This window comes from Stegostoma tigrinum, chromosome 2 (assembly GCF_030684315.1).
Source record: "Stegostoma tigrinum isolate sSteTig4 chromosome 2, sSteTig4.hap1, whole genome shotgun sequence".
Classification (NCBI taxonomy): Eukaryota; Metazoa; Chordata; class Chondrichthyes; order Orectolobiformes; family Stegostomatidae; genus Stegostoma; species Stegostoma tigrinum.
Window position 1 is genome coordinate 126,381,918 of NC_081355.1, and position 24,736 is coordinate 126,406,653.

General features: G+C 42.3%; 1 protein-coding gene across 11 annotated transcripts in view; it reads left to right on the forward strand.

The window, feature by feature from the left end:
• jcada (junctional cadherin 5 associated a) overlaps nt 1-24,736 on the forward strand; it is a 294,400-nt gene that overhangs the window by 203,163 nt on the left and 66,501 nt on the right. For 7 of the 11 annotated variants that reach the window (XM_048560759.2, XM_048560776.2, XM_048560751.2 and 4 more), the window contains 2 exons: nt 10,470-10,587; nt 14,712-15,090. In XM_048560759.2, coding sequence (XP_048416716.2) covers nt 14,774-15,090 — 317 coding nt within the window. In that variant the 5' untranslated portion in view covers nt 10,470-10,587; nt 14,712-14,773. The remainder of the gene's footprint in view (nt 1-10,469; nt 10,588-14,711; nt 15,091-24,736) is intronic. The other 4 variants (XM_048560812.2, XM_048560803.2, XM_048560820.2 and 1 more) reach the window with 3 other exon arrangements.

Here is a 24,736-nt window from a genome sequence, read left to right on the forward strand (position 1 = left end):
AGACTAAGGGAGTGGCCATGGGAACCCGCATGGGCCCCAGCTATGCCTGCCTCTTTGTAGGTTACGTAGAACAGTCCCTCTTCCGCACCTACACAGGCCCCAAACCCCACCTCTTCCTCCGGTACATTGATGACTGTATCGGTGCCGCCTCTTGCTCCCCAGAGGAGCTCGAACAGTTCCTCCACTTCACCAACACCTTCCACCCCAACCTTCAGTTCACCTGGGCCATCTCCAGCACATCCCTCACCTTCCTGGACCTCTCAGTCTCCATCTCAGGCAACCAGCTTGTAACTGATGTCCATTTCAAGACCACCGACTCCCACAGCTACCTAGAATACACCTCCTCCCACCCACCCTCCTGCAAAAATTCCATCCCCTATTCCCAATTCCTCCGCCTCCGCCGCATCTGCTCCCACGATAAGACATTCCACTCCCGCACATCCCGAATGTCCAAGTTCTTCAAGGACCGCAACTTTCCCCCCACAGTGATCGAGAACACCCTTGACCGCGTCTCCCGTATTTCCCGCAACACATCCCTCACACCCCGCCCCCGCCACAACCGTCCAAAGAGGATCCCCCTCGTTCTCACACACCACCCCACCAACCTCCGGATACAACGCATCATCCTCCGACACTTCCGCCATCTACAATCCGACCCCACCACCCAAGACATTTTTCCATCCCCACCCCTGTCTGCTTTCCGGAGAGACCACTCTCTCCATGACTCCCTTGTTCGCTCCACACTGCCCTCCAACCTCACCACACCCGGCACCTTCCCTGCAACCGCAGGAAATGCTACGCTTGCCCCCACACCTCCTCCCTCACCCCTATCCCAGGCCCCAAGATGACATTCCACATTAAGCAGAGGTTCACCTGCACATCTGCCAATGTGGTATACTGCATCCACTGTACCCGGTGTGGCTTCCTCTACATTGGGGAAACCAAGCGGAGGCTTGGAGACCGCTTTGCAGAACACCTCCGCTCAGTTCGCAACAAACAACTGCACCTCCCAGTCGCAAACCATTTCTACTCCCCCTCCCATTCTTTAGATGACATGTCCATCATGGGCCTCCTGCAGTGCCACAATGATGCCACCCGAAGGTTGCAGGAACAGCAACTCATATTCCGCCTGGGAACCCTGCAGCCTAATGGTATCAATGTTGACTTCACCAGTTTCAAAATCTCCCCTTCCCCTACTGCATCCCTAAACCAGCCCAGTTTGTCCCCTCCCCCCACTGCACCACACAACCAGCCCAGCTCTTCCCCTCCACCCACTGCATCCCAAAACCAGTCCAACCTGTCTCTGCCTCCCTAACCGGTTCTTCCTCTCACCCATCCCTTCCTCCCACCCCAAGCCGCACCCCCATCTCCTACCTACTAACCTCATCCCACCTCCTTGACCTGTCCGTCTTCCCTGGACTGACCTATCCCCTCCCTAGCTCCCCACCTATACTCTCTCCACCCATCTTCTTTTCACTCCATCTTCGGTCCGCCTCCCCCTCTCTCCCTATTTATTCCAGAACCCTCACCCCATCCCCCTCTCTGATGAAGGGTCTAGGCCCGAAACATCAGCTTTTGTGCTCCTGAGATGCTGCTGGGCCTGCTGTGTTCATCCAGCCTCACATTTTATTATCTTGGATTCTCCAGCATCTGCAGTTCCCATTATCTCTGCTGTGTTCTGCATTGTTTTTACAGCTCATTACAGATTGTTTTGTTTTATTTTCAACTGGTAGCTAGATTCTCTGAAAGTGGATGTCTGTCCCAGCACCTTACACCTGGTTTACTTAACTTTACTTAGGAACTGCAACTTTAGGTGGTGAATAAAGGACTCTTGTGGTGCAGTGGAAGTGTCCCTACCACTGGCCCAGAAGCCTGGGTTCAAATCCCACACACCACTGGAACAGGTTGACTGGAAAATATCTGGACAGTGAATAATCCTCATTTCTGGTGGACATGAAGAAAGCCTGATCAGGAAAATTATTCTCCCACCCCAATCTGTGCATTTATAGAGGTGGGAAGAGATCCCTTAACTTTTATCCCTTTTGCAGATCTTGTTTCCCCATGGACGAAGGCAGAGATTCCAGCCAAAGACCACCAGGAGGGCTTTTGTTCAACCCACCTCCTCAATCCCTGCAATAAATTTTCATTTGCACTGCGGTCTTCTTATTCAGGGAGTTGCCTTAAAAAATTCTATTCACAGTTTTTGAGAGGAGTACCAAGACACAATTAAGTCCTGGCAAGTCCCAAATTCATATGTTGCACAGTTGACAACTTGATATACCTAAACTAACCACACACAGATAACATGGGAAGGCTTGCTCGCGTGCTGCATGAGGACCTATTTATGTGTTGTAAAATCTGTCTCTGTATAAATTAAAACTGATAGTATCCAGGTGTTTTTAGATGCCTCCAGCAAAACAGACTCAACATAAACATTCATCCCAGTGGAGCTGTAATGCAGGAAATATAAACAGCTGGGTCTTTATTTCACTGAGACCAGGGTTCCAGTCAGTTATTTATTTGAAAAGATCCCAAGATAGATACAAATGAAAATAGACTTCCATGTCCTCATCTTTTTCTGTATAGTAGAAGTTGTAGTATTCCCTAATTAATATGTTCTGGTGTTTAGTCAATGCTGAAGTGGGGCTTTTCACCTCATCCCCTTTCATCAGACTTGTTTGTTTTATAATTTCTTGCCCACAAAATTGCTGTGTGTGAATCCATAATTGTGCATGAAAGGAAGTAGGCATCTGGGTGTTGTAGAACAACATAGTCATTTCCACAATCATTAAGCCTAAAGAATTGAGGAACATCCAGTGGATGGGTTAAGATAAAGTGTAAATTAGAATGAGTAAATTTAATGTCAAAATCGATATACAAAGAAAGCTAAAAAGAGGAAAAGGAAGATTGGATTCAGAAAGAAAATGAAACAGGGAAGAAAAATAAGAAAATGTTTAGGATATGACACTTTTAAAATCTCCTTAAGTAGTTCATAACCTGCATAAATAAGGTTTTACATTTGCTCCCTGTTCAAAGAGGTTGATTGGAGACCATGGAAAATGATCATACGGTTCAACAATTATTTTTACTATTAATTACACGAATAAATTTCCTTTAGTGAGTTTAATGAACATTAACGTGTAAACACAATAACTTTGTAAATGCACAACCAGGTAATATGTGCTTCCTAAAAACAAAGTGTTTTAAATTTCTGCAAGCTAGTTTGTTAAATATATTCAAGACCTGAGACAGATTTTTAATCAGTAAGGGAAGCAAGGGTTATGGGAAAAGGACATAAAATTGAGGATTATCGGGTCAGCCATGATCTCATTGAATGATGCAGCAGACTCAATGGGCCAACTGGCCTATTTCTATTCCTATCTTATTATTCACTTCTTAACAATGATACATTGGTTTGCTGCAAACAGATAAGAGGAAAAGATTGAATAGGTTTTTCCATTATAATGACTATTGCTGAAAGTTCCAAGCCAAAGCCACATAAATAAATGAAAATAGAACTCACTGGAGAGACTCAGCAGGTCTCGCAACATCTGTCAAGAGAGAGCAGAGTCTAGTATGTATGACTCCTATTCAGATGCCTGAGGAAGAGCCATGTTAAACTCAAAGCATTAACTCAGTTCCTCTTTTCACAGATGCTGCCAGACCTGCTGAGACTCAAACATGTTCTGTTTTTATTTAAGATTTCGAGCAACCACAGTATTTTGCTTACACCACAGAACAAATTTTTCTTTCTTTCATCAAACATTTATTGGGCGTGTAGATAAACACAAGAGGGAGATGGGAAAAGAAGGATATTTTGGTAATTAAATAAAGAAAGATGGAAGGAAGCCCAATGTAGTGCTATTGGGCTGTTTGTTCTATTCTCTTATAGGATGTGGGTGTCACTGACTAGTCCAACATTTTCTTTTCCTTCACAATTGGCCTTGAGAAGGTGTTGGCAAAAAAATGCTTTAAATTCTATGTAAGTCTTAGGTCCTTGTTTGAAGATCTAGTATTCTAGTTCCATGGTTTTGATGACATATGATAATCTAAGAGGGAAGAAAGTAAGATGTTTTATCCGTTTAATAATTTGGGGATGTCCCAAAGCACTTTAAAGCTGATGGGGTAATTTTGAATTGTAGCTGCTACTGTAGTATCGAAGATATGATATCCAATCATCATTCGGCAAGTTCCCACAACAGCACTGAAAAAATAATCAAATAATACACCCCAGTATGTTGGTTGCAGGCTAGATTGGCTGGAACACCAGGGAGAACTTCCCTGTTCATGTTTAAAAATACTGTAAAATCTTTTACATTCCTCTGATTGGACATGGTTTTGTAGAAAAGCTGGCATCTTGGAGGAGATAGTATTCCGTCAATTTTTCACAGGAATATAAATATGGGTTATGCAAGACCCTACAACCTCTTAACTGATGAAGTGAGAAGAATACTGTAGAACCGCAGCTAGCACTTTAACACAATGGGATGTGAAGAATTAGTTTAATTCTTTTGTTTCAATGTCACCAGCTGAAAACTATAATTGCACTGAGTATATGAAGGAAATACTCCTCCTTGTATTGAGGCACAAAGAATTATACTCTTCATGAAGATCTTCCTTCCATCTCATCAGACATTGATGAGACCACATTTGGAGTTTTACATATAATTCTGCATGGCCCACTATAGGAAGATTGTTTTTGAACTGGAAAGAGTGCAAAAAATATTTACAAGGTCACTACCAAGACTGGCCAGTTTGTTTGATAAGGAGAGGTGGCCTTATAAAGGTTTATAAAGTCATGAGGGGCGCAGTTAAGGAGAATAGCCGAGGCTTTTACTTCAGGATCAGGGAGTCTGGAACTCGAAGATTTAAGGTAGGAGGGGAAAGATTTTAGAGGGAACTGAGAGACAACTTTTTCATACAGACAGTGCATACATGGAACGACCTGGCAAAGTAAGTGATGGAGGTGGGGCCAATTACAAAATTTAAAAGACATTTAGACACGTACACGGATAGGAAATATTAAGAGGGATATGGACCAAATGCAGGCAAATGGAGCTGGTTCATTTCAGGAAACCAAAACTTTAGGAAATTTAGGCATGGATGAGTTGAGCTAAAGGCTCTGTTTCTGTGCTGTATGACTCTATGATTCTATGAATACATGACTTTCAGAAGGCTTCCACGATGTTCGCGTGGAGGTCATTAGTAAGCAAAATTAGAGCATGTTGAATTGGCGGTAGTTTGCTGGATGGGATTGAGCATTGATTAATGGACAGAAAGCAGAGAGTAGGAATAAATGGCTCATCCTCAGGTTGACGGGCTGGATCAGTACTTGAGGTCCAGTATTCACAGTCTATATCAATGATTTGGATGTGGGGACCAAATGCAATATTTCAAACTTTGCTGATAACACAAACTAAGTGGGAGTATGAATTATATGGAAGATGCAAAGAGGCTTCAAGGGGATTTAAACAAGATATGAGCCTGGGCAAGAAGATGCCAGTTGGAATTTAAGATGAAAAAATGTAAAAATGAAGCACTTTGGTCAGAAACGAAGAAAAGCAGATCACTTCTTAAATGATAAGTGATTGTGTCTAGAAGAACCCAAGTATCCTTCTTCATTAGTCACTGAAAACGAATAGGAAGGTGTAACAAGCAATTATGAATGCACATGGCATGTTGGCCTTTATCGCAAGAGGATTTGAGTTCAGGAGTAAAAAGGTCTTTCTGCAATTGTGTACAGCTTTGGTCAGTCTGCATCTGCGTATTGTGTACAGTATTGATCTTCTAACATAAGGAAGGTTGTACTAACCTTTGAATGAATGTAACAAAGGTCAGCAGTGCTCAAAATGCAGAGAGAAGATGGGCAAATTCACTACTGAAGTACTCCAAAACGCCTGGGAAAAATTAATCATGGGGGAAACGAATTGAAGAAAATTTGACCTGTCGGTGAGGAGCTGCTCGTCTCAACTGAGGTTGTTTCTTTCCCATGTTTGCTGCTGATAGATTCACTAGTGAACTTATCAGCAGCAAATGTGCAGAAGAAACTGCCTGTGACTCAACAGCAACAAGCAACATTGGAAGTAAGGAAATAAAAATAAGGAATAAAATAAGACAATAGGGACTTGGAGTGGGACACCTTTTCCCAACTCAAGAAGTGGCCAATTTTTCCAATACAGGGAAGGCACCACAGTTTTCCAAGGCTGAGGGGAAGGGGAGAAACATTTTGCCAGGTCCAGAAGTTACATCTGCCAGGTTTGAGGTGAGGGAAGCATTGGTAAGAGTAGTAGGAGGCCTGAGGGGAACTAATGGGGAGAAAGAGGTTGCAAAAACAGTGGAGGGGAGTAGGGCATTGCAAAAAGGAGTTGCGGGTGAGAAGGAGCATGCAAGGAGATTTAGAGGAAGAAGAAGCTATAAGAACCTGCAAAAGGGATGCTTTTATGACAGGTGCACTGTTACTGATAGTGTTTAAGAAATCTTAGTAATTAATTCCTTGCTTTTCATGGTGTGCATGAATGATTTACAATTAACCATGGGGGATATGATTAAGAAGCTTGTGGATGATAAAAAAATTAATATGTAGTTAGTAACGGTAAAGAAAAGAACACAAAACAATAGTAAATATGAGTAGCAATAGGTCATTAGGCCTCTTGATCCTGCAAACAGATCTTCAGCATCATTTTCCCACATGTCTCTATATTCCTTGACATAGATCTTGAAATTGCTCGATGACTGAGCTTCTGCAACACTCCGGGATAGAGAATTCGAAAGAGTTTCCAATATCTAAATCAAGAAATGTCTCCTCTTCTCAGTTCTAAATGGTCTATCTATTTTCTGGGTTGTGTCCCCTGGCTGTTGAAAGCCTAGCCAGGAAAGCTTCCAGCATATGCCCACTGAACTGCGTGAGAATGTTATGTCTTCAATGAGATCAGCTCTCATTCTCAAACCTTTAGAGGACATCGGCCCAGTTTGCTCATGGGACAATTTTGCCATTCTCATGATCAGTCTGGTGAACTGTGGTCAAAATATATTTCTTTTCAATAGCAGTTCTTGAAATTTTCTCAAGGGCTACTTTTGATTTTTTGGGATCTCTTTTTGGTTTTCAGGGGCACCTTTTCATTTTACTAACTCATTTATCAAGTAATGTAGGCTTTCGTATTCATGTTGACATGCAGGGTATTTGGACTTACATACAAAGGGAATTATCAAAATTCACAATTATTATCAATCCTCCATTAAGCATAAAGCTCAACGCAAAAAACAATTAATTTCCTTGACACTGCCGGGTTTAAATTGATATAAGACCATATGCATAATTCATCAACTAAAGCTTTATTTTTCGAAGAAACTGGCGCACATGTAAAGCTATCACCCAAAACGTGTCTTTCACAGACTGGATAATGTCACAACTGCAGCATTTCTTTTGCATACACATAGATGGAACATTCTACCCCATCAATTACAACCTTTAGACTCAATCATTGATTTAAATTTAACAATTGACAGTGTTCATTACAATAGCATCCACTACAATTTTCCCCACTTGAATCTCCTGAACTTGTGCAACCTTTAGCTAGAAATTCTATACTATCTTGCAAGGAATTCATGACCTTAGTTCCCACTTAGCTTATTGTTCCTTTGTTGGCGGGTTTGAAATAACTTTCCGTGCCCATTGTAGCACTCTGTCTCATTTGTAGCCTTCTTTTCACCCATCGCTTTTGCTTGCAGCCTGCTTCTCCCTAGCAACTCCAATAAAGCCATAAGATAAAGGAGCAGAATTAAGCCAATCAGTCCATCGAATCAGCTTCACCATTCTAACATGGCTGATATGTGAGCTCCAACACAACTGATCCAAAAAACATTTGTCGGCATTCCACAAATTTTCTTTCTTGAGTTCCGTTACCAACCTGCTTTTCCCTGTCCACCTGCATATTAAAGTCCCCATGATTATTGTAATGGTTCCATTCTTACATGCCTTTTCCATTTCCTAATTTATTTTCTTCACCACATCTATGCCAGGAGGCCTGTATGCAACTCCCATCAGGGTCTTTGTGATTCTTTAACTCTAACCACACAGATTCTATACCTTCTGACTCTTTATGAGTTCTTGCCAACGATTCAATGTTATTTCTTACTCACAGACAAGCAGCCCCTCTGCCCTTCTGCCTGTCCGTTCTATAGGACGTGTATCATTGGATATCGAGTTCCCAGCCCTGATCCCCTTGGAGCTACGTCTCTGTGATATCCACGACATCATTTCCAATAAATTTAATCTGTGCTATAAACTCGTATGGTACACTGTGTGCATTTAAGTACAACACCCTCAGACCTACCTTGACCACCCTCTTTTCATAGTTGCCCCCTTATCTGCTGTGCCTGAAGTTAGATTCCTGACCCTTTCCATACTCTCTGTCCTATTACTTATTCTGGAATCATTAGGAACCTTTGCTGAGCCCTCCCCTCCCCTTTAATGTTTTCAATCGTTTTCCATTCAACTGAACCCACTTCAACTTCCTTTATTGATCTCTGTCTCTTGAAATAATGATATAACCAAGAATTTTCTAACCACCTCTTAACCTTCTTCTCTCTAAAGAATTCAGCCTCATGTCCCTCAGCCTTTACTCACAGGACCTTCCCTCCATACCAGGCAACATTCTGGTTAATCTCCTCTGCACCCTTTCCAATGCTTCCACATCCTTCCTATAATGCGACGACCAGAACTGTACGCAATACTCCAAGTGCGGCTGCACCAGAGTTTTGTACAGCTGCAACATGACCTCATGGCTGCGAAACTCAATCCTTCTATCAATGAAACCTAACACACCGTATGCCTTCTTAATAACCCTATAAACCTGGGTGGCAACTTTCAGGGATCTATGTACATGGACACCGAGATCTTTCTGCTCATCCACACTACCAAGAATCTTACCATTAGCCCAGTACTCTGTATTCCTGTTATTCCTTCCAAAGTGAATCACCTCACACTTTTCCGCATTAAATTCCATTTGCCACCTCTCAGCCCATCTGGGTGATCACAAGATTAGATAGGGTGGACAGTGAGAGCCTTTTTTCCTCAGATGGAGATGGCTAGCACAAGGGGACATAGGTTTAAATTGAAGGGTGATAGATATAGGACAGATGTCCGAGGTAGGCTCTTTACTCAGAGAAAAGGAAGGGGGTGGAATGCCCTACCTGCTACAGTAGTAGACTCACCAAGTTTTAAGGGCATTTAAATGGTCATTGGATAAACATATGGATGATAATGGAATAGTGTAGGTTAGTTGGGCTTCAGATTGGTTTCGCAGGTCGGTGCAACATCGAGGGCCGAAGGGCCTGTACTGCACTATAGTGTACTATGTTCTATGTTCTAATTTTCCAAGGTTAAACTGACTAGCTTGCATTACTCAGGCTATACTGTCTTCTCTTTTTAACAGTGCTACAATGTTCTGACTTTGTCAGTTCTCCAGCAATGGGTCTATGGATGGAGAGGATCAGGCAATGATGGACAGAACATCCTCTACTTTCCCTTTGATTCTGTTAACTCACATGAAATATATTTAATTCAAAGCATAGGCATTTTCAAAGCTGCCGAATACCCTAATATTTTGTCCCTGACTATTTTTATCCCATTCAATATGTCACAACCCTGCTCTTCAGCTGTGATGCTTTCTTCAGTCACAACATTTGTAATGGAATAAAACAAAGCACTGATATTTCATGTTGACAGGCAAGAAACAGAAGCTGGGACAGTTTCCAGGTCCTAAATCCAAACTAAGGGGTAACAATCTCTCAGTGGGGTCATTATGGAGATAGTCCTTTAATTGCTGTCCAATTATGTGCAGAAAATGGGTTTGTGAAGCAGGAGGGATGATCAAAGGCCATTCAGCTTGAGAAGATCAACACATTGCAGTATGGGTAATTTCCTGAGAGGCCACTTCAACATGGAGGTATCCCATCACCAGCTCCTTAAAAGCTTTAAAAAAGTATCAGAAAAGGCAGCCAGCCCATCATGGAGTGTGACACATGTATGTACATGCATGCATGTCTGCATGTGTCTGCATATGTCTGTGTGCGTGCATGTGTTCACACATTGTGTGTACGTACCCGTATGCCTGTGAGTATCTGTATGTGTGTGCTTATCTATGTGCGAGGGCTTGTCTGTCTGTGAGTGCTTGTGCGTGCGAATGCATGTCTGTGTGTGTGTGTGTGTGTGTGTGTGTGTGTGTGTGTGTGTGTGTGTGTGTGTGTTTATGTGTGTGTATGTTAGGAGATCTAGGAGGAATTAAGAGTTCCTCAACTCTTTTTTAATTATTCACAGGAAGTATTTTTTTGGAAGTAAGAAAATAAAAATGCCCTAGTTCTGTGGAAGGGTCACTGGACCCGAAACCTTAACTATGTTTTCTCCTCCACAGATGCTGCCAGACCTGCTGAGCTTTTCCAATAACTTTGTTTTTGTTCCTGATTTACAGCATCCTCAGTTCTTTTGGTTTTTATAAAGTACCTCCCCGTTATAATACTGCAAAGAAGTCCTGGAGCTGAGATGACTGACATTTCTGTGGATCTGAAAGCACGTATGGGCCAGAGCAGGTAAGGACACAAGTTTCCTTCCCATACACTTCCTTTAGGGAAGGAGACTGCCATCCTTACCTGGTCTGACCTATGTGACACCAGACCCACAGTAATACGTTTGACTCTTAACTGACCTTTGGGCAATTTGGGATGAGCAATAAATGCTGGCCCAGCCAGAAATACCCATAGCCCATGAATGAATTTTAAAAATTGCTAAGAATCACAATAAAATGGCACAATGTTCTCCAAACAAAAGGCAGTGGTTTCGTGGTCATCATTCGACTCTTTATTCCAGAATTTTATTGGATTTAAATTCCAGAATTTGCCAGGGCAGGGTTCAAGCTTGGATCCCTAGAATATTACCTGGGTCTCTGGATTAATAATCATGTGGTAACACTAACAGACTAGTGCCTCCCCCGTTAAAATCCTACAAAAACGTCCTAGAGCTATGATGACTGACGTCCAACAAGCACAAGCATCTTCCGTTGTACCACATATGACTCCAACCAGTAGGACTTGCCCACAATTCCCATTGACTCCAGTTTTGATAGGGCTCCTTAATGCCACAGTCAGTCAAACGTGGCCCTAATGACAAGAACAAATACCTCACCTTTCAATCATATTTAAACTGAGGCTGTAATGAGGTCAAGTTCTGACTGGCGTTGATGGAATTCATACGGTGCATTAGTGAGCAGATGATTCCAATGTAATTGTTGTTTGATAGCACTGTTGAAAACCCCCTTCCATCACTTTTCGGCTGATTAAGCATAGACTAATGGAGTAGTAGTCAGCTAGATTGGATTACCTTGTCCCTTATGCATTGAACATACCTGGACAATTTTCCACATTGTCGGGTAGATCCCAATGTCTAACTGTACTGGAACAGTTTGTGTTTGATTTTATTTGATATATTGTTGTCACATGTACCTAAGCACAGTGTAAAGTTTTGTTTTGCAGTACAGGCAGATCATAACATACATGGACATACAGATCATAGGGTGTCTAGTCAGAGTGAGGCATACAAGGTTACAGCTGCACAAGAGGTGCACAAAGCAAGATCAACTTTAGATTTAAAATTAGAAAGGTCTATTCAGCAGTCTAATAACTACAGCGAAGAAGCTGTTCTTGAACCTGTTGGTGCAAGTGTTCAAGCTTCTGTGTCTTCTGCCTGACGGAAGAGGTGGGAGAGGGTATTATCGGGGTGGGAGGGGCCTTTGATGATGCTGGCAGCCTTTCCACATCAACAAGAAGAAGTGTACGTGGAGTCCATGGATGGGAGGTTGGCTTCCATAATGTTTTGGGTTGTGCACACAGCTTTCTGTAATGTCTAATAGTCGTGGACAGTGAAGTTGCCATGCCAAGTCATTGTGTACCTGGATAGAATGTTTTCTGTGGTGCATCTGTAGAAATTGGTGAGGGGCCTTATGGACATGCCTAATTTCCTAAGCCTCCTGAGGAAGAAGGGGCGTTGTTGCGCCTTCTTGACCATCGCATCTATCTGGGAGGTCCAGGACAGAGTGTTGGTTATCATCACTCCTAGGAACCATGGAATGACAACTTTTGAAGCACATATCTTCAGTACCATTGCCAGAATGTTGTCAGAGCCCATTGCATTTGCTGTATCTAATGCCTTCGGTTGTTTTTTGATATCATATGGAGTGAATCATATTGGCAGAAGCATTGAATAATGCCTGGGACCTCAGGACATATCATCTTTTTGGCACTTCTGGCTGAAGATAAATGCAAATACTTCAGCCTTGTCTCTTGCACTGATGTACTAGGATACCCCATCATTGGGGATGGGGATATTTATGGAGTATAAACCTCCTGTTAGTTGTTTAATGGTCCACCATGATTTATGATTTGTGACACAACTGCAAAGCTCAGCTCTGATCTATTGATTGTGGCATCACTTAATTCTGTCTATTCTATGCTGCTTCCACCAGCTGACATGCAAGTACTCCTGGGTTATATCTTCACCAGGTTCATTCCTCATTTTTACGTATCTTTGGTGCTGCTCCAACTGAGATGGGGAGGGTTGGCCTGGAACTGAGTCTGCAGAGTTTGATGCAGCCATTGACAGGCCATCAATATCAACACCATCTCAGGATATCCCAGGAATCTGTCTTCTACCTAATGAACACTATTGAAAATTTAAATTTCAACATGTGCTTTTAAAAGAGTAAAAAGCTGCAAAAACATCTGCAAAAATAAATCTAGTGCTATCTGCACTCTGGAATGTCACACCAGCAAATGTCAAAGAAGTTTCAAATAGAGAAATGCATAAACTAAACTTTAATCACCAGTGATCATCTCAGACTGAGAACATAATAGTTAAAAATGACAGTCGTGTGGACGAGAGACATTTTGTGTTTTCCCCTGTCAAAAATGCAGAAGGACAGTGGTAAAAAGCTAACTTTAAACCTGGTTTGTGTGTCTTAGTGGCCTGATGCCCTATTCTGTAAAGGTTATAGCTTTGAGAGAAGCTACCATACTCCCCCACAATACAGCTAAAGATAAGGCAAAGATGCTTTCTCTCTTTGAATCCTGCCAGCAGTTATTGAAACTCTTTTGTCTTGGTTCTTTTCAATCAACCTTTAAGGTCAATAATCTCAAAACTGACTGTTCAACTAACAGCATCAAGGCAACGGGTAGTAACCCCCGGGCCCTCTTGTAGCACAGTGGCAGTGTCCCTACCCCCAGACCTGAAGACAAGTCCCACCTGCTCCAGACTTTGTGACCTTGATTTGACCCCACAGAACATATATAAGAATTAGAGTGAGTAAAGTTTCACATTGAAACCAAAAACAAAACTGTTAAAGTCTTTTTCGAGCTTGCATTGCCATTGTATACAGATGTCTACATTCAGCACTAGGACATTTCTTGCAGAATTAGGGAATTTACTTTCGAGGAGTTAAAAGTTCTCTCCTTTTGACAGTTAAAAGAGTTAGTGAGACACTTTCCTGAAGAAATTGTCCCTTAGTCAGGGCCCAAACAACTAGAAAGGATAAATTTGGAGGGAGTGATACAAAACTGAGCATCCCAGGAGTGAGAGAAATACTGAGAGCTCTTCTCAAGACTGGAATTTTGCTGTTAAGATGAAATGTGAGTGCAAAAGGCCTATGTTGAAAAATGGCACACATTAGAGCACTTAGAATTATCAGGGTGCATACACCCCTCAGGAGTCAGTCACAGAGTATAGCAGACCAGAGATATCCTGCAGCTTTTTAAAAAGCAGTATCTAAGTAATGTGGTCAAAATTTTAATAGGCACACAAAACAAGAGAAGGGGCAGTTACTAAAACTTAAATCTCATTGAATGGCCTCACTGTTATTGCTGAAACATAACATAAGACACTCATGTCACTCAATGGCAACAGATCACTCAGAACATACATTGCCAATTTCTTGTAAAACTATTCTCAGTAGAACTGCAGGAGTCCCATCTTTCTTTGAATTTCCCAGAGATGATTATTCTCTGCATATATCAGATTTGACCAAAAATATGCAGATGGCAGGTAGTCTATAATCTTTACATAACCTCTGTAAAGTAGCGTTAATCGCAAGCCATTTTCGCAATGGAAAGTCGTACTCAGCCTCAATGGACATTTTAATGGCAGCTGTGTATATGGTACCTTTGTATCTTGATTAATTGTTCCAACTTTAAACACTGATAATATTTAAGAGCCACATTGATACTTCTTAATAAGTGGCTTAGTGTAGAGATTGTAGGAGCTCTCATGCATGGAATTTTTTGATAGCTTACAGCCTTTGGATAACGCAAATGAGTTTCCCTGTTATGAAATGCCGATAAGACCTAAATGCTGTTGTCAAAATGTGAGACGCTGATGCCAGCAAACTGAGTCAGCATCTCTCTACATCTGCCTCTGGCTAAAAAGCAGAGAAATATTATCTGGGGAGAAATGGTACAAAAATATTTATAGTGTGTTTCTGAGCGTGTGCAGTTCAGCATTACAAATTGGCTTGTCAGACCAGAGAGTACGAGGGCCAGGGAATGGAGTAAAACTGAAGCTTGATATTGTCAGCAATAGGTTTATTAACCTGTGAATCTTTATGGATAAAATAATGAACAATCACCTCGTGAGTTACATTCTGCTTCTCCTTTTATTTTAATATATACAGTGATGACTTCTGCAGCATGGTTTTGTCCCAGTGCAGCCTGCTGTGACTGAAGCAGTAGCAACATGTTCAGTGTGGAGGACCTCCTGATTTCTCATGGCTATCGACCCCCAAAGAAAAGTTCAAAAGACAAACCCCTGCCTTCCGATGAGAACATCTATACCAGCTGCCTTTGCGAGGTGAGAGAGAACAAGCCTAGCCATGGCACAGTGAATGGATATGAGACTGACACCGGGGCCTATTCTGCCAGCAGGCACGCACGCAGTCTGGAGGGCTCCTACAGTGACAGTGAGGGCAGGGAAAGGAGTGCAAGAAGACAGGCTGGTGTCAGCTGCTGTGCTAATGTGCAGCGTTTGCCCACGTTTGCCACAAAGGAAGGAGGGTGAGTAGATGAGCTGTTGCAAAATAAAAGAAAAGCCTTTACAGCGTACATCTGAATGCTGTGATGTAATGTGCTGATGCTCTCCTATACAGGAATGAAGAATGCTTGTGAACAACTGGGTGCATTGCAAATGTGGTCACCTGTACTCCATCGAACGCCATTAGAATTGAGTGGAATTTACTTTTATTTCATAAATCCTTTTGAAAGCTGTTCAATGGTTTCCAAAGCTGTTCGTTTCTAAATTTAACTTGAATTTATTTGGAAGATGTGAAATATTTTACAGGGATGTCTACTGATTATTGCACAGGGGAAGCATTACAAATGACTTAAAATCGATAGCAATTGAAATTACAGAAACAAAATGCTGGGCTCCTTATGAAATGATGTTTGTGATAGTTCATTTGTTAATACTATCTAAAAATATTATTACAATGTAAAAATCAATGAGGACACCAACACTTATTTTAATGTGGCAAATTGCATTGCATTGCATTGTGAGTTTATTCCAATGCAAATTTATACTATTTTCACTTGCTATACAAGGGGTCCCCAATTTACAAATGTTAGACTTGTGAATACTCATACTTAGGAACGGATTTCGTACAGGGGTGCCATTTTAAAGATCCAACACATGAACCATTTCTTGTACTTATGAATGGTTACTTCATATTGTCCTGCATGCTATTCCAACTTGTGCACAAATCAACTTGCAAATGAACTCAAGAATGCAACCCAGGGAATCGTCAAAAATATCACAATGTTGGAAAAATGTTTCCAATCAGGTTAGCTGCCCTCATGTTTTCATGGGTAAATTCATCATGTAATAGGCTGCTAGATCATTCACATCTGTAAGACCTGTGAATGATCTGTGGGGGAGGCAGGGTGGGGTGGGGAGGGGTGGTGGCAGAATGCTCAAATCCCACTAGAGACAGAAGGGACCTAAGATGATCAGCGTTAACCATCATGCTGGTTTCCCACACCCATTCCCAATGATTTTAAGAGAATGGGCTTTGCACTCCTGCATTCCTACAACATCCCCCCTCCTTATAAAGGTATTGTCAGGGAGATACAGGCAATTTCCAGTTCTCTGAAGTGAAAGAGTGTAGTCTAGCTGCCTGAAGGACAGGACCAACAGCAAACCAGGCATAGAGGGATCAGTACTCAGAGCAGAGCTACCAGGTTTCAATGCCTGACAGTCCAGTTGCATACCTAATGATAACTAATAACTAAATAATACATTGATGCTTAAGCAGTTCAGAGTCACAGTGGGGTTGGCAAATGGGTGACAGTGGGGCCTTTCTCTGGCAATGAGCCTGTCTGGAGGGGCATTCAGCCCTGAGTGTTCTCATTCTAAACCCATCACCTTGGGAGACATGAGCCATCATTTCCTTTCTGAGGCAAGTAGCCAGATTCCCCAGGCATGCCTCGATCAGTGTAATTTGTGCTTGGAGAGTGAGCCATTCTTTTTTGAGGTGTGGTGGGGTGTGGCTGGAGTGCAGGGGGAGCAGGGGCAGATTAAAATCCACCCTTGATCCTGGAAGTAGAGGCTAGTTGGTCATGGGGGTGGACAAGTGTTGAGGCAAACTGGTTAAATGCCCACATGGGAACTGCAGATGCTGGAGAATCCGAGATAACAAAGTGTGGGGCTGGATGAACACAGCAGGCCAAGTAGCATCTTAGGAGTACAAAAGCTGACGTTTCGGGCCTAGATCTTCCATCAGAAAAAGCTTTCTCTGATGAAGGGTCGAGGCCCAAAACGTCAGCGTTTATGCTCCGAAGATGCTGCTTGGCCTACTGTGTTCATCCAGCCCCACACTTTGTTAAAATGCCCACATCAGTTCTCCAGGTCTTTGTGCCAGATATTTTACAGCTTTTGAGGTCCCATACTGCTCACCTCTCACACTGTCTACTCACATCATATGGCCCTACATATATCCCCAATGTCACATCCATACCAATACAGTTATGCCACGGACCCCACACTCTCATCATCCCCATGCCAGCTCCATGTCCACTTATGTTTGTGCCAACTCTAATAGCTCCTCGCATCTCTCATGCCAATGCATATTGCCCACTTACTTCTGTAGCCTGTCATACCCTCCATGAGACTTCCATTGCCACTTATCCAGTAATCACTGTGGGCAAATCTCAGGCATTATATGAAAACAAAACTTCTTCTTAAAAATCAAATATATCTCTTACCTATCCAATCTTAATGGTGACAATCATGAAGTCGAAGCCCTACTCAGACACCAACTTCAAGACAGACAATCATTTTGTTTTTCCTTACACTGTGAATGCAGACCCCCTGCTTAGATAAATGTCACCTTTGAAACTCAGTCAAGTATTCAAACCAACGTGAAAATGTAAACGAGGAAGCCCTATTGAAACTATGCAAACAGGATCATTTTATTTTAATCTATACCAGATGTACTGCCAATCAAATCACTCAACAGAGGTTTCCTTAAAGACGGCAGCCTTTTTATTTGCTTAAATCTTGAGTACTAAGAAACCTTTGATCCTGAAATTGTAACAGACTTTTACCGGCCCTTGAGGAGCATTTGCATGTAGCCCATCAATTCTTGACTCCCACACTATGAGTTAAGGCTTTTGCAAGAGCCCAAATGAAGTCTGTTTTAACTCTGTATGAAGTGCACATGGCTCTGCTGAGTTCAGTTTCCTTTGTGCATGATTTATACTTCACCTCCACCCCCCCCCCCCCCCCCCCCCAACTCCCACCTTCAACACCACCAACACCTGAAGGCAACTAGATCTGTCCAAAATGGATGGGGGCAGTGAGGTAAGGGCAGGACTTCTGATGGTTTTGAAACTTCCTTCACAATTATCCATCTATAAAGTTGGCTTAAAGTTAACTCTGCTAAGCAATGTCTAAGCTGTCTACAGGCCCATTGATATCTGGGTTCAAACTAGCAAAGTTAGCTGTTCCATTTTAGAGCTAACAAAGTGTAGAAGAAGAAGGGTCCAGACCTGAAACGTCAGCTTTCCTGCTCCTCCGATGTTGCTTGGCCTGCTATGTTCATCCAGCTGTACACCTTGTTATCTCAGATTCTCCAGCATTGGCAGTTCCTACTACCTCCAAGCTGTTCTATTCTATTCATTTGTGGGGTGTGGATGTTGCTGGCTGGGTCAGCATTTCTTGCCCATCCCTAGTTGCCCTTCAGAAGGTGTTGGTGAGCGGCCTTCTTGAACCGATGCAGTCCTCCTGTGTAGGTTGACCCAAAATGCTATTAGGGAGGGAATTTGAGGATTTGACCCATCGACGGTGAAAGAACGGCGATATATTTCCAAGTCAGAATGGTGAGTGACTTAGAGGGGAACTTGGAGATGGTAGTGTTCCCATATGTCTGATGCCCTTGTCTTTCTATAGATAGAAGTGGTCATGGGTTTGGGAGGTGATGCATGATGATCTTTGGTGAATTTCTGCAGTGCATCTTACAAATAGTGCACACTGCTGCTCCTGAGTGTCAGTGGTGGAGGGAGTGAATGCTTGTGGATGTGGTGCCAATCAAGCCGGCTGCTTTATCCTGGATGGTGTCAAGCTTGTTAAGTGTTGTTCGGGCTGCACCCATCCAGGCAAGTGGGGAGTATTCCATCACACTCCTGAATTGTGCCTTGTAGTTGGTGGACACGCTTTGGGGAGTCAGGAGATGAGTTACTATTCCTAGCTTCTGGCCTGCTCAAATAGCCACTGTGTTTATGTGGTGAGTCCAGTTGAGTTTCTGGTCAATGGTAACCCCCAGGAAGTTGATAGTGGGGGAATTCAGTGATGGTAAAACCATTGAATGTCAAGGGACGGTAGTTAGATTGTCTCTTATTGGTGATGGTCATAGCCTGGCATTTGTGTGGCACGAATGCCACCTGCCACTCATCAGGCCAAGCCGGGATATTGTCCAGATCATGTTGCATGTGGATATAGACTGCTTCAGTGTCTAAGGAGTCATGAATGCTGCTGAACATTGTGCAATCATCAATGAACATCCCCACTTCTGGCCTTAAGATGGATGGAAGTCATTGATGAAGCAGCTAAAGATGGTTGGGCCTAGGACATTACCCTGAGGAACACCTGCAGAGGTGTCCTGGAGCTGAGATAATTGACATCCCACAACCACAACCATCTTCCTATGTGTCAGGCATGACTCCAACCACCAGACAGCTTGCCCCCAATTTCCAGTGATTCCAGTTTTGCCAGGGCTCCTTGATGCACACTCAGTTGAATGTAGCCTTGATGTCAAGTGCTGTCACTCTCACCTCACCTCTGGAATTCAGCTTATTTGTCCATGTTAGAACCAAGGCTGTAATGAGATCATGAGCTGAATGGTCCCGGCAGAACCCAAACTGGGCATCACTGAGCAGGTAGCACTGTTGATAACACCTTCCATTACTTTACTGATGATCGAGAGTAAACTGATGGGGTGGTAATTGGCTAGATTAGAATTGGCTTGCTTTTTTTTGTGCACAGGCAGTTTTCTACATTGTCGGGTAGATACCAGTGTTGTAGCTGTACTGGAACAGCTTGGCTAGGGAATCGGCAAGTTTAGGAGCACAAGCCTTCAGTACTATTGCTGGAATTTTGTCAGGACCTGTTGCCTTTTGCAGTATCCAGTGTCTCCAACCGTCTCTTGATATCATGTAGAGTGAATCGAATTGGGTGAAGACTGGTATCTGTAATGCTGGGTACCACTGGAGAAGCCTAAGATGGATCATCCACTCAGCACTTCTGGCTGAAGATTGCTCAGAATGCTTCAGCCTTATGTTTTGCACTCATGCATTGGGCTCTTCCATCAGTGAGGATGGGGATATTTGTGCAGCCTCCTCCTCCAGTGATTTGTTTAATTGCCCACCACCATTCACAACTGGATGGGGCAGGACTGCAGAGCTTGGATCTAATCCGTTGCTTATGGGATCGCTTAGCTCTGTCTATCAATTCCTGCTTATGCTGTTTGGCGTGCAAGTTTTCCTGTTTGGTGGCTTCATCAGGTTGGTACCTCATCTTCAGGTAAGCCTGGTGCTGCTCCTGGCATGCCCTCCTGCACTCTCCACTGAACCAGGGTTAATGGTAATGGTTGAGTGGGGGACATGCTGGGCCATGAGGTTACAGATTGTAATGGAATACAGTTCTGCTGCTGTTGATGGCCCACAGCGCCTCATGGATGCCCAGACTCGAGTTGCTGTATCTGTGCAAAGTCTATCCTGTTTAGCACGGTGATATTGCCACACAACTCGATGGAGGTTTTTCTCAACGTGAAGGCAGGACTTCCTCGATGTGCGATGGTCACTCTTACCGATACTGTCATGGACAGATGCAACTGCAGCAGGCAGATTGGTAAGGATGAGGTCAGTGTGTTTTTTCTCTCTTGTTGGTTCCCTCACCACCTGCCACAGACCCAGTCTGGCAGCTTTGTCCTTTAGGACCTGACCAGCTCGATCAGTAATGCAGCTACCGAGACACTCTTGGTGAATATTGAAATCCACCCCCCCCCCCCAGTACATTTTGTGCCCTTGCCATCCTCAGTGCTTCTTCTAAATGTTGTCCAACATTGAGAAGTACTGATTCATCAGCTGAGGGAGGACGGTACATGGTAATCAGCAGGAGGTTTCCTTGCCCATGTTTAACCTGAAGCCATGAGACTTCATAGGGTCCAGAGTCAATGTTGAGGACTCCCAGAGCAACATTGTTCCAACTGTATAGCACTGTGCCACCCCCTCTGCTGGGTCTGTCCTGCCGATGGGACAGGGCATATCCAGGGTTGGTGATGGTGGTGTCTGGGACATTTTGTAAGGTATGATTCTGTGAAGTATGACTATGTCAGGCTGTTGCTTTACTAGTCTGTGAGACAGCTCTCCTAATGTTGGCACTAACCCCCAGATATTAGTCTGGAGGACTGCGGTGTTGACAGGCCTGTTATTGCCATTGTCTTTTCTGGTGCTGAGGTCAATGCCATGTGATGTGTCCAGTTTCATTTCTTTTGCTATTGGCACTAATGGCAATATAAAGGACAAGAACAATCTTCTTCATTTTTTTTTCATTCCCAATATGTTTTCTGTTTTCATAATGTCCCTGCCCCATGTCAGATGCGAATCAATGACTGAAAGGTCAGATTACCAAAGTGCTAAAGGCCTCCACTAATGCAGCCTTGATCCGGCCACTGCGTATTGGAGAGTAGCCTAGGATGATTCATCATCTGCATTTATGTTTTTTTCTGCCTTTTCTCTAAATGAAGAAAGTGACTAGCTGAAACCATTTGAGACACCTGTTCTCTTACACAGTGTTGCCAGGGTAGATGACTCTCCAATATTGATTTCATAATCTATGCCAACTGCTCCTGTACATCACCTGTATGTCTTATCTACTCTGCTGAAACATAACCTGGATCATTTTAAAACCAAGCAGTAGATGCAGGAATTTATACTGACCAAATTGTGTAATGAATGTTTTCAGTAGAAAAGTTTCACATCTGGCTTCACATTCCAGGAGCCATGTCTGGCAGAGAGTGTTTGCTGATCACATTTGTCCATGTTGCTGCTGGTATGCTTTCTTGCATTGTTGGAATGGGTTAGTGGATCCTTATTTTATTGTTTGATTAAGCTGTCCAGGGATCCAGGTAAGTTCTTAATCACCCATTTAGCTTCTCGCTCACCACAATGGAATTTATCCAGTCTGTATGCTGTATGGCTTCAGTGATTACCTTTTCTTTAATCTTTTGAAGCTCTTGATCAAGCCTTTCTTTTGGTTCTTTTAACAATCTACATGGGGGAAGAATCATTGGTTTCTTTGCCGGATGAACAGTGTTGTGACATTCAAAATCTTCATAGCATCCAAGAGTCCTGTCAAAGTACTTGGATACATTTGTACCAGATAATAAGTCTTTTTTTCTTGCTGCTATCCGTTCTGGTGAAGAGTCACTGGACTTGAAACATTAATTCTGCGTTCTTCCTATGAATGCTGACAAACTTGCTACTTTTACCAATAATTTCTGTTTCTGCACTAGATCTTTATTGTTTCTGGTTGGAGGGCCCCTTCTAAGGAGCGTATCGCTTTTACCCGTGTCATCTCCTTCACCTCCTGGTTTACAGAGGTCAGCTGCAGCTTCTCATAACTGCTCAGTCCCAGGATTGTCAGACCACCATATATTTCACATAGTTTTTCCCCTGTCTCTCTGTGGCACTAATTAAGGTTGAGTTCTCTCAATTTAATTCAAACTTAAATCCAATTAAAATGGTATAGAACTGCATTCAGGCACATGCTGCCATCATGTGATATATTCTGGTTCCTAGAATCTCAAAGTAATCAAACTACTTTGCTCAAAATGCTGAAGCTTCAATGAATATATTTTTTACAGTCCCCATATGTTTCATGGACTAAAGCATTGTTCCTCAGCCCCAGGCTGTAGTGTGCAGTAAATGTGGTACTCTGGAGAAAGGTTCCCATAACAATTAATTCTAGCTTTGTTACACTCATATAAAGTTATAAAAATGATGACACAATTATCCAAACTACATTATAAATTATCCGGCATTAGAATACAGGACTTCCTGATTTACAAATGTCCAACTTATGAACACTTACACTTGCGAACACTAACTCATACAGGACAACAATTTTAAAGATCCAACATGTACACATTGCCTGCACTTACAATCAGTTCCTTTGGATTGCCCTGCATTGTGGTCCGACTTACATACAAATTGACTTGAAAACAACGGCAAAATGGAACCCAGTTGCAACTCAGGGACTGCTTCTAATTGATATGTATTAAGATGCAATCTTAGGCAACTAATTCAAGAGAGGAACTCAGCAGGAACTCAATCTAACAGTCTAATATTTTCCATAAGATTTCTCAGTACTTGATTCAAGCATAGAACACCTTCATGTGTATGTGGACTGTCACTTATGTGTGGGGTTAACTGGCATTTGTTTGCATTTGTAAGATATTTGTTTTCTGGATTTGTTGTTACATTTTTTATTACTTGCAATATCACAGCAAGTTGGTGAAGCATGAATGAAACTGATCTAATAAAGAATAAATAGCAACGAGTATTTGGAACCTTATCCTACCATTTGATAAAAATTGTGCTGCAAATTCAAAGTACTGTTATTGAATTAGTGGGGAGATCTCCATACTAGATCCAGCTTTAGATGTCTAACGATTACAAAGAGCCAGAGCTGATAAGCCAATATTAGCGATCCTTAAATGCAGATTGATGGTATCCCGTCTTGCTACTAATATTATCAATATAACAAGGTAATAGTTATTGCCTTCTCCATTCAGAGTGTGAACATTGATGGACTCTGAAATTTAAATATTGCAATATTGTACAGAACAGCGAAGTCACCAACTATCATGCCCACATCATTGTATTATAATATTACTCATTGTACTTGACAGGTAATATGATCCTAGAGTTACCGATGAGACTGATTAGATAATAGGTTAGGTTACAGTTATAACAGCATGTTCCTATTATAGAAAGCTACAAGGAGCATCTGACATAAATTTATCAGAGTGATGCTAGAGATGGAAAACTACAGTTATGATGAGAACCTTCAGACATTGCGACTGTCTCCACCAGAAACTGAGATTCTTAAATGGAAATGGAAAAATGTTATCTCTCCTGTTGGAATCTTGGTAATGAAGTCGGTGATAAAATTATAGTTAAGATTTTAAGAAATTTTTGGGGAATTTCTTTTTATAGTGCATTCTTGGAATTTGGAATGCTTTGTCACAAGGAATTGCTTTGATTGGAACCATTGCTGATTTTAAAGGAAAATAAATAATCGAAACCCGGTGGATGTATCTATGCCAAACTGACTGCAGCAGTGCAAGGAGGCAGCTTATCACCATTTTCTCAAAGGCAGCTGGGGATGGGCAATAAATGTTGGCCCAGCCAGAGATGTCCGTATCCTTTGAGTGAATACTTACTTCCTCAGGAGGCTAAAGAAATTCAGCATGTCCATAAAGACTGTTTTTATAGATGTATTTTTATAAATGTACCTTAGGAAGCATATCATCCAGATACTTCACATCTTGATATGACACATGCCAACCTTCCATCCATTGACTCTATCTATACTTCTTGCTGTCCCGGAAAGAGCCAGCATAATCAAAGACCTCTCCCACCCCAAGTTATGACCTCTTCCAACCTCTTCCTTTGGGCAGATGATACAAAAGCTTAAACAAAGGTACCAACAGATTCAAGAACAGCTTCTTCTCCACTATTATTAGATTTCAGAATAGATCTCTCAAATTTTAAAGTTAATGTTGATCTCGCTCTTTGTGTACCTTCTCAGCAGCCATAACATTACATTCTTCACTCTGTTCTATTAACCTAATGCACTTTGAATGGCATAATCTGCCTGTATTGCATGCAAAACAAAACTTTTCACTGTACCTAGGTACACACGACAACAATAAATCAAATCAAATCCAAACTAGGAGGAAGATTCATGAAAATGGGGAGAAAACCAGATGATAGGAAATAATTTTGAACAAAGAGCTAGCACAAAGCACAAAAGGCTAAATGACCCACTTCTAAAATGTTAACATCAATGGCTCTATAGTTTTATGTTATGAATTTCTAATCACCTAATTATAAATAGCATTATAGAGTTATGGAAAAGAGACAG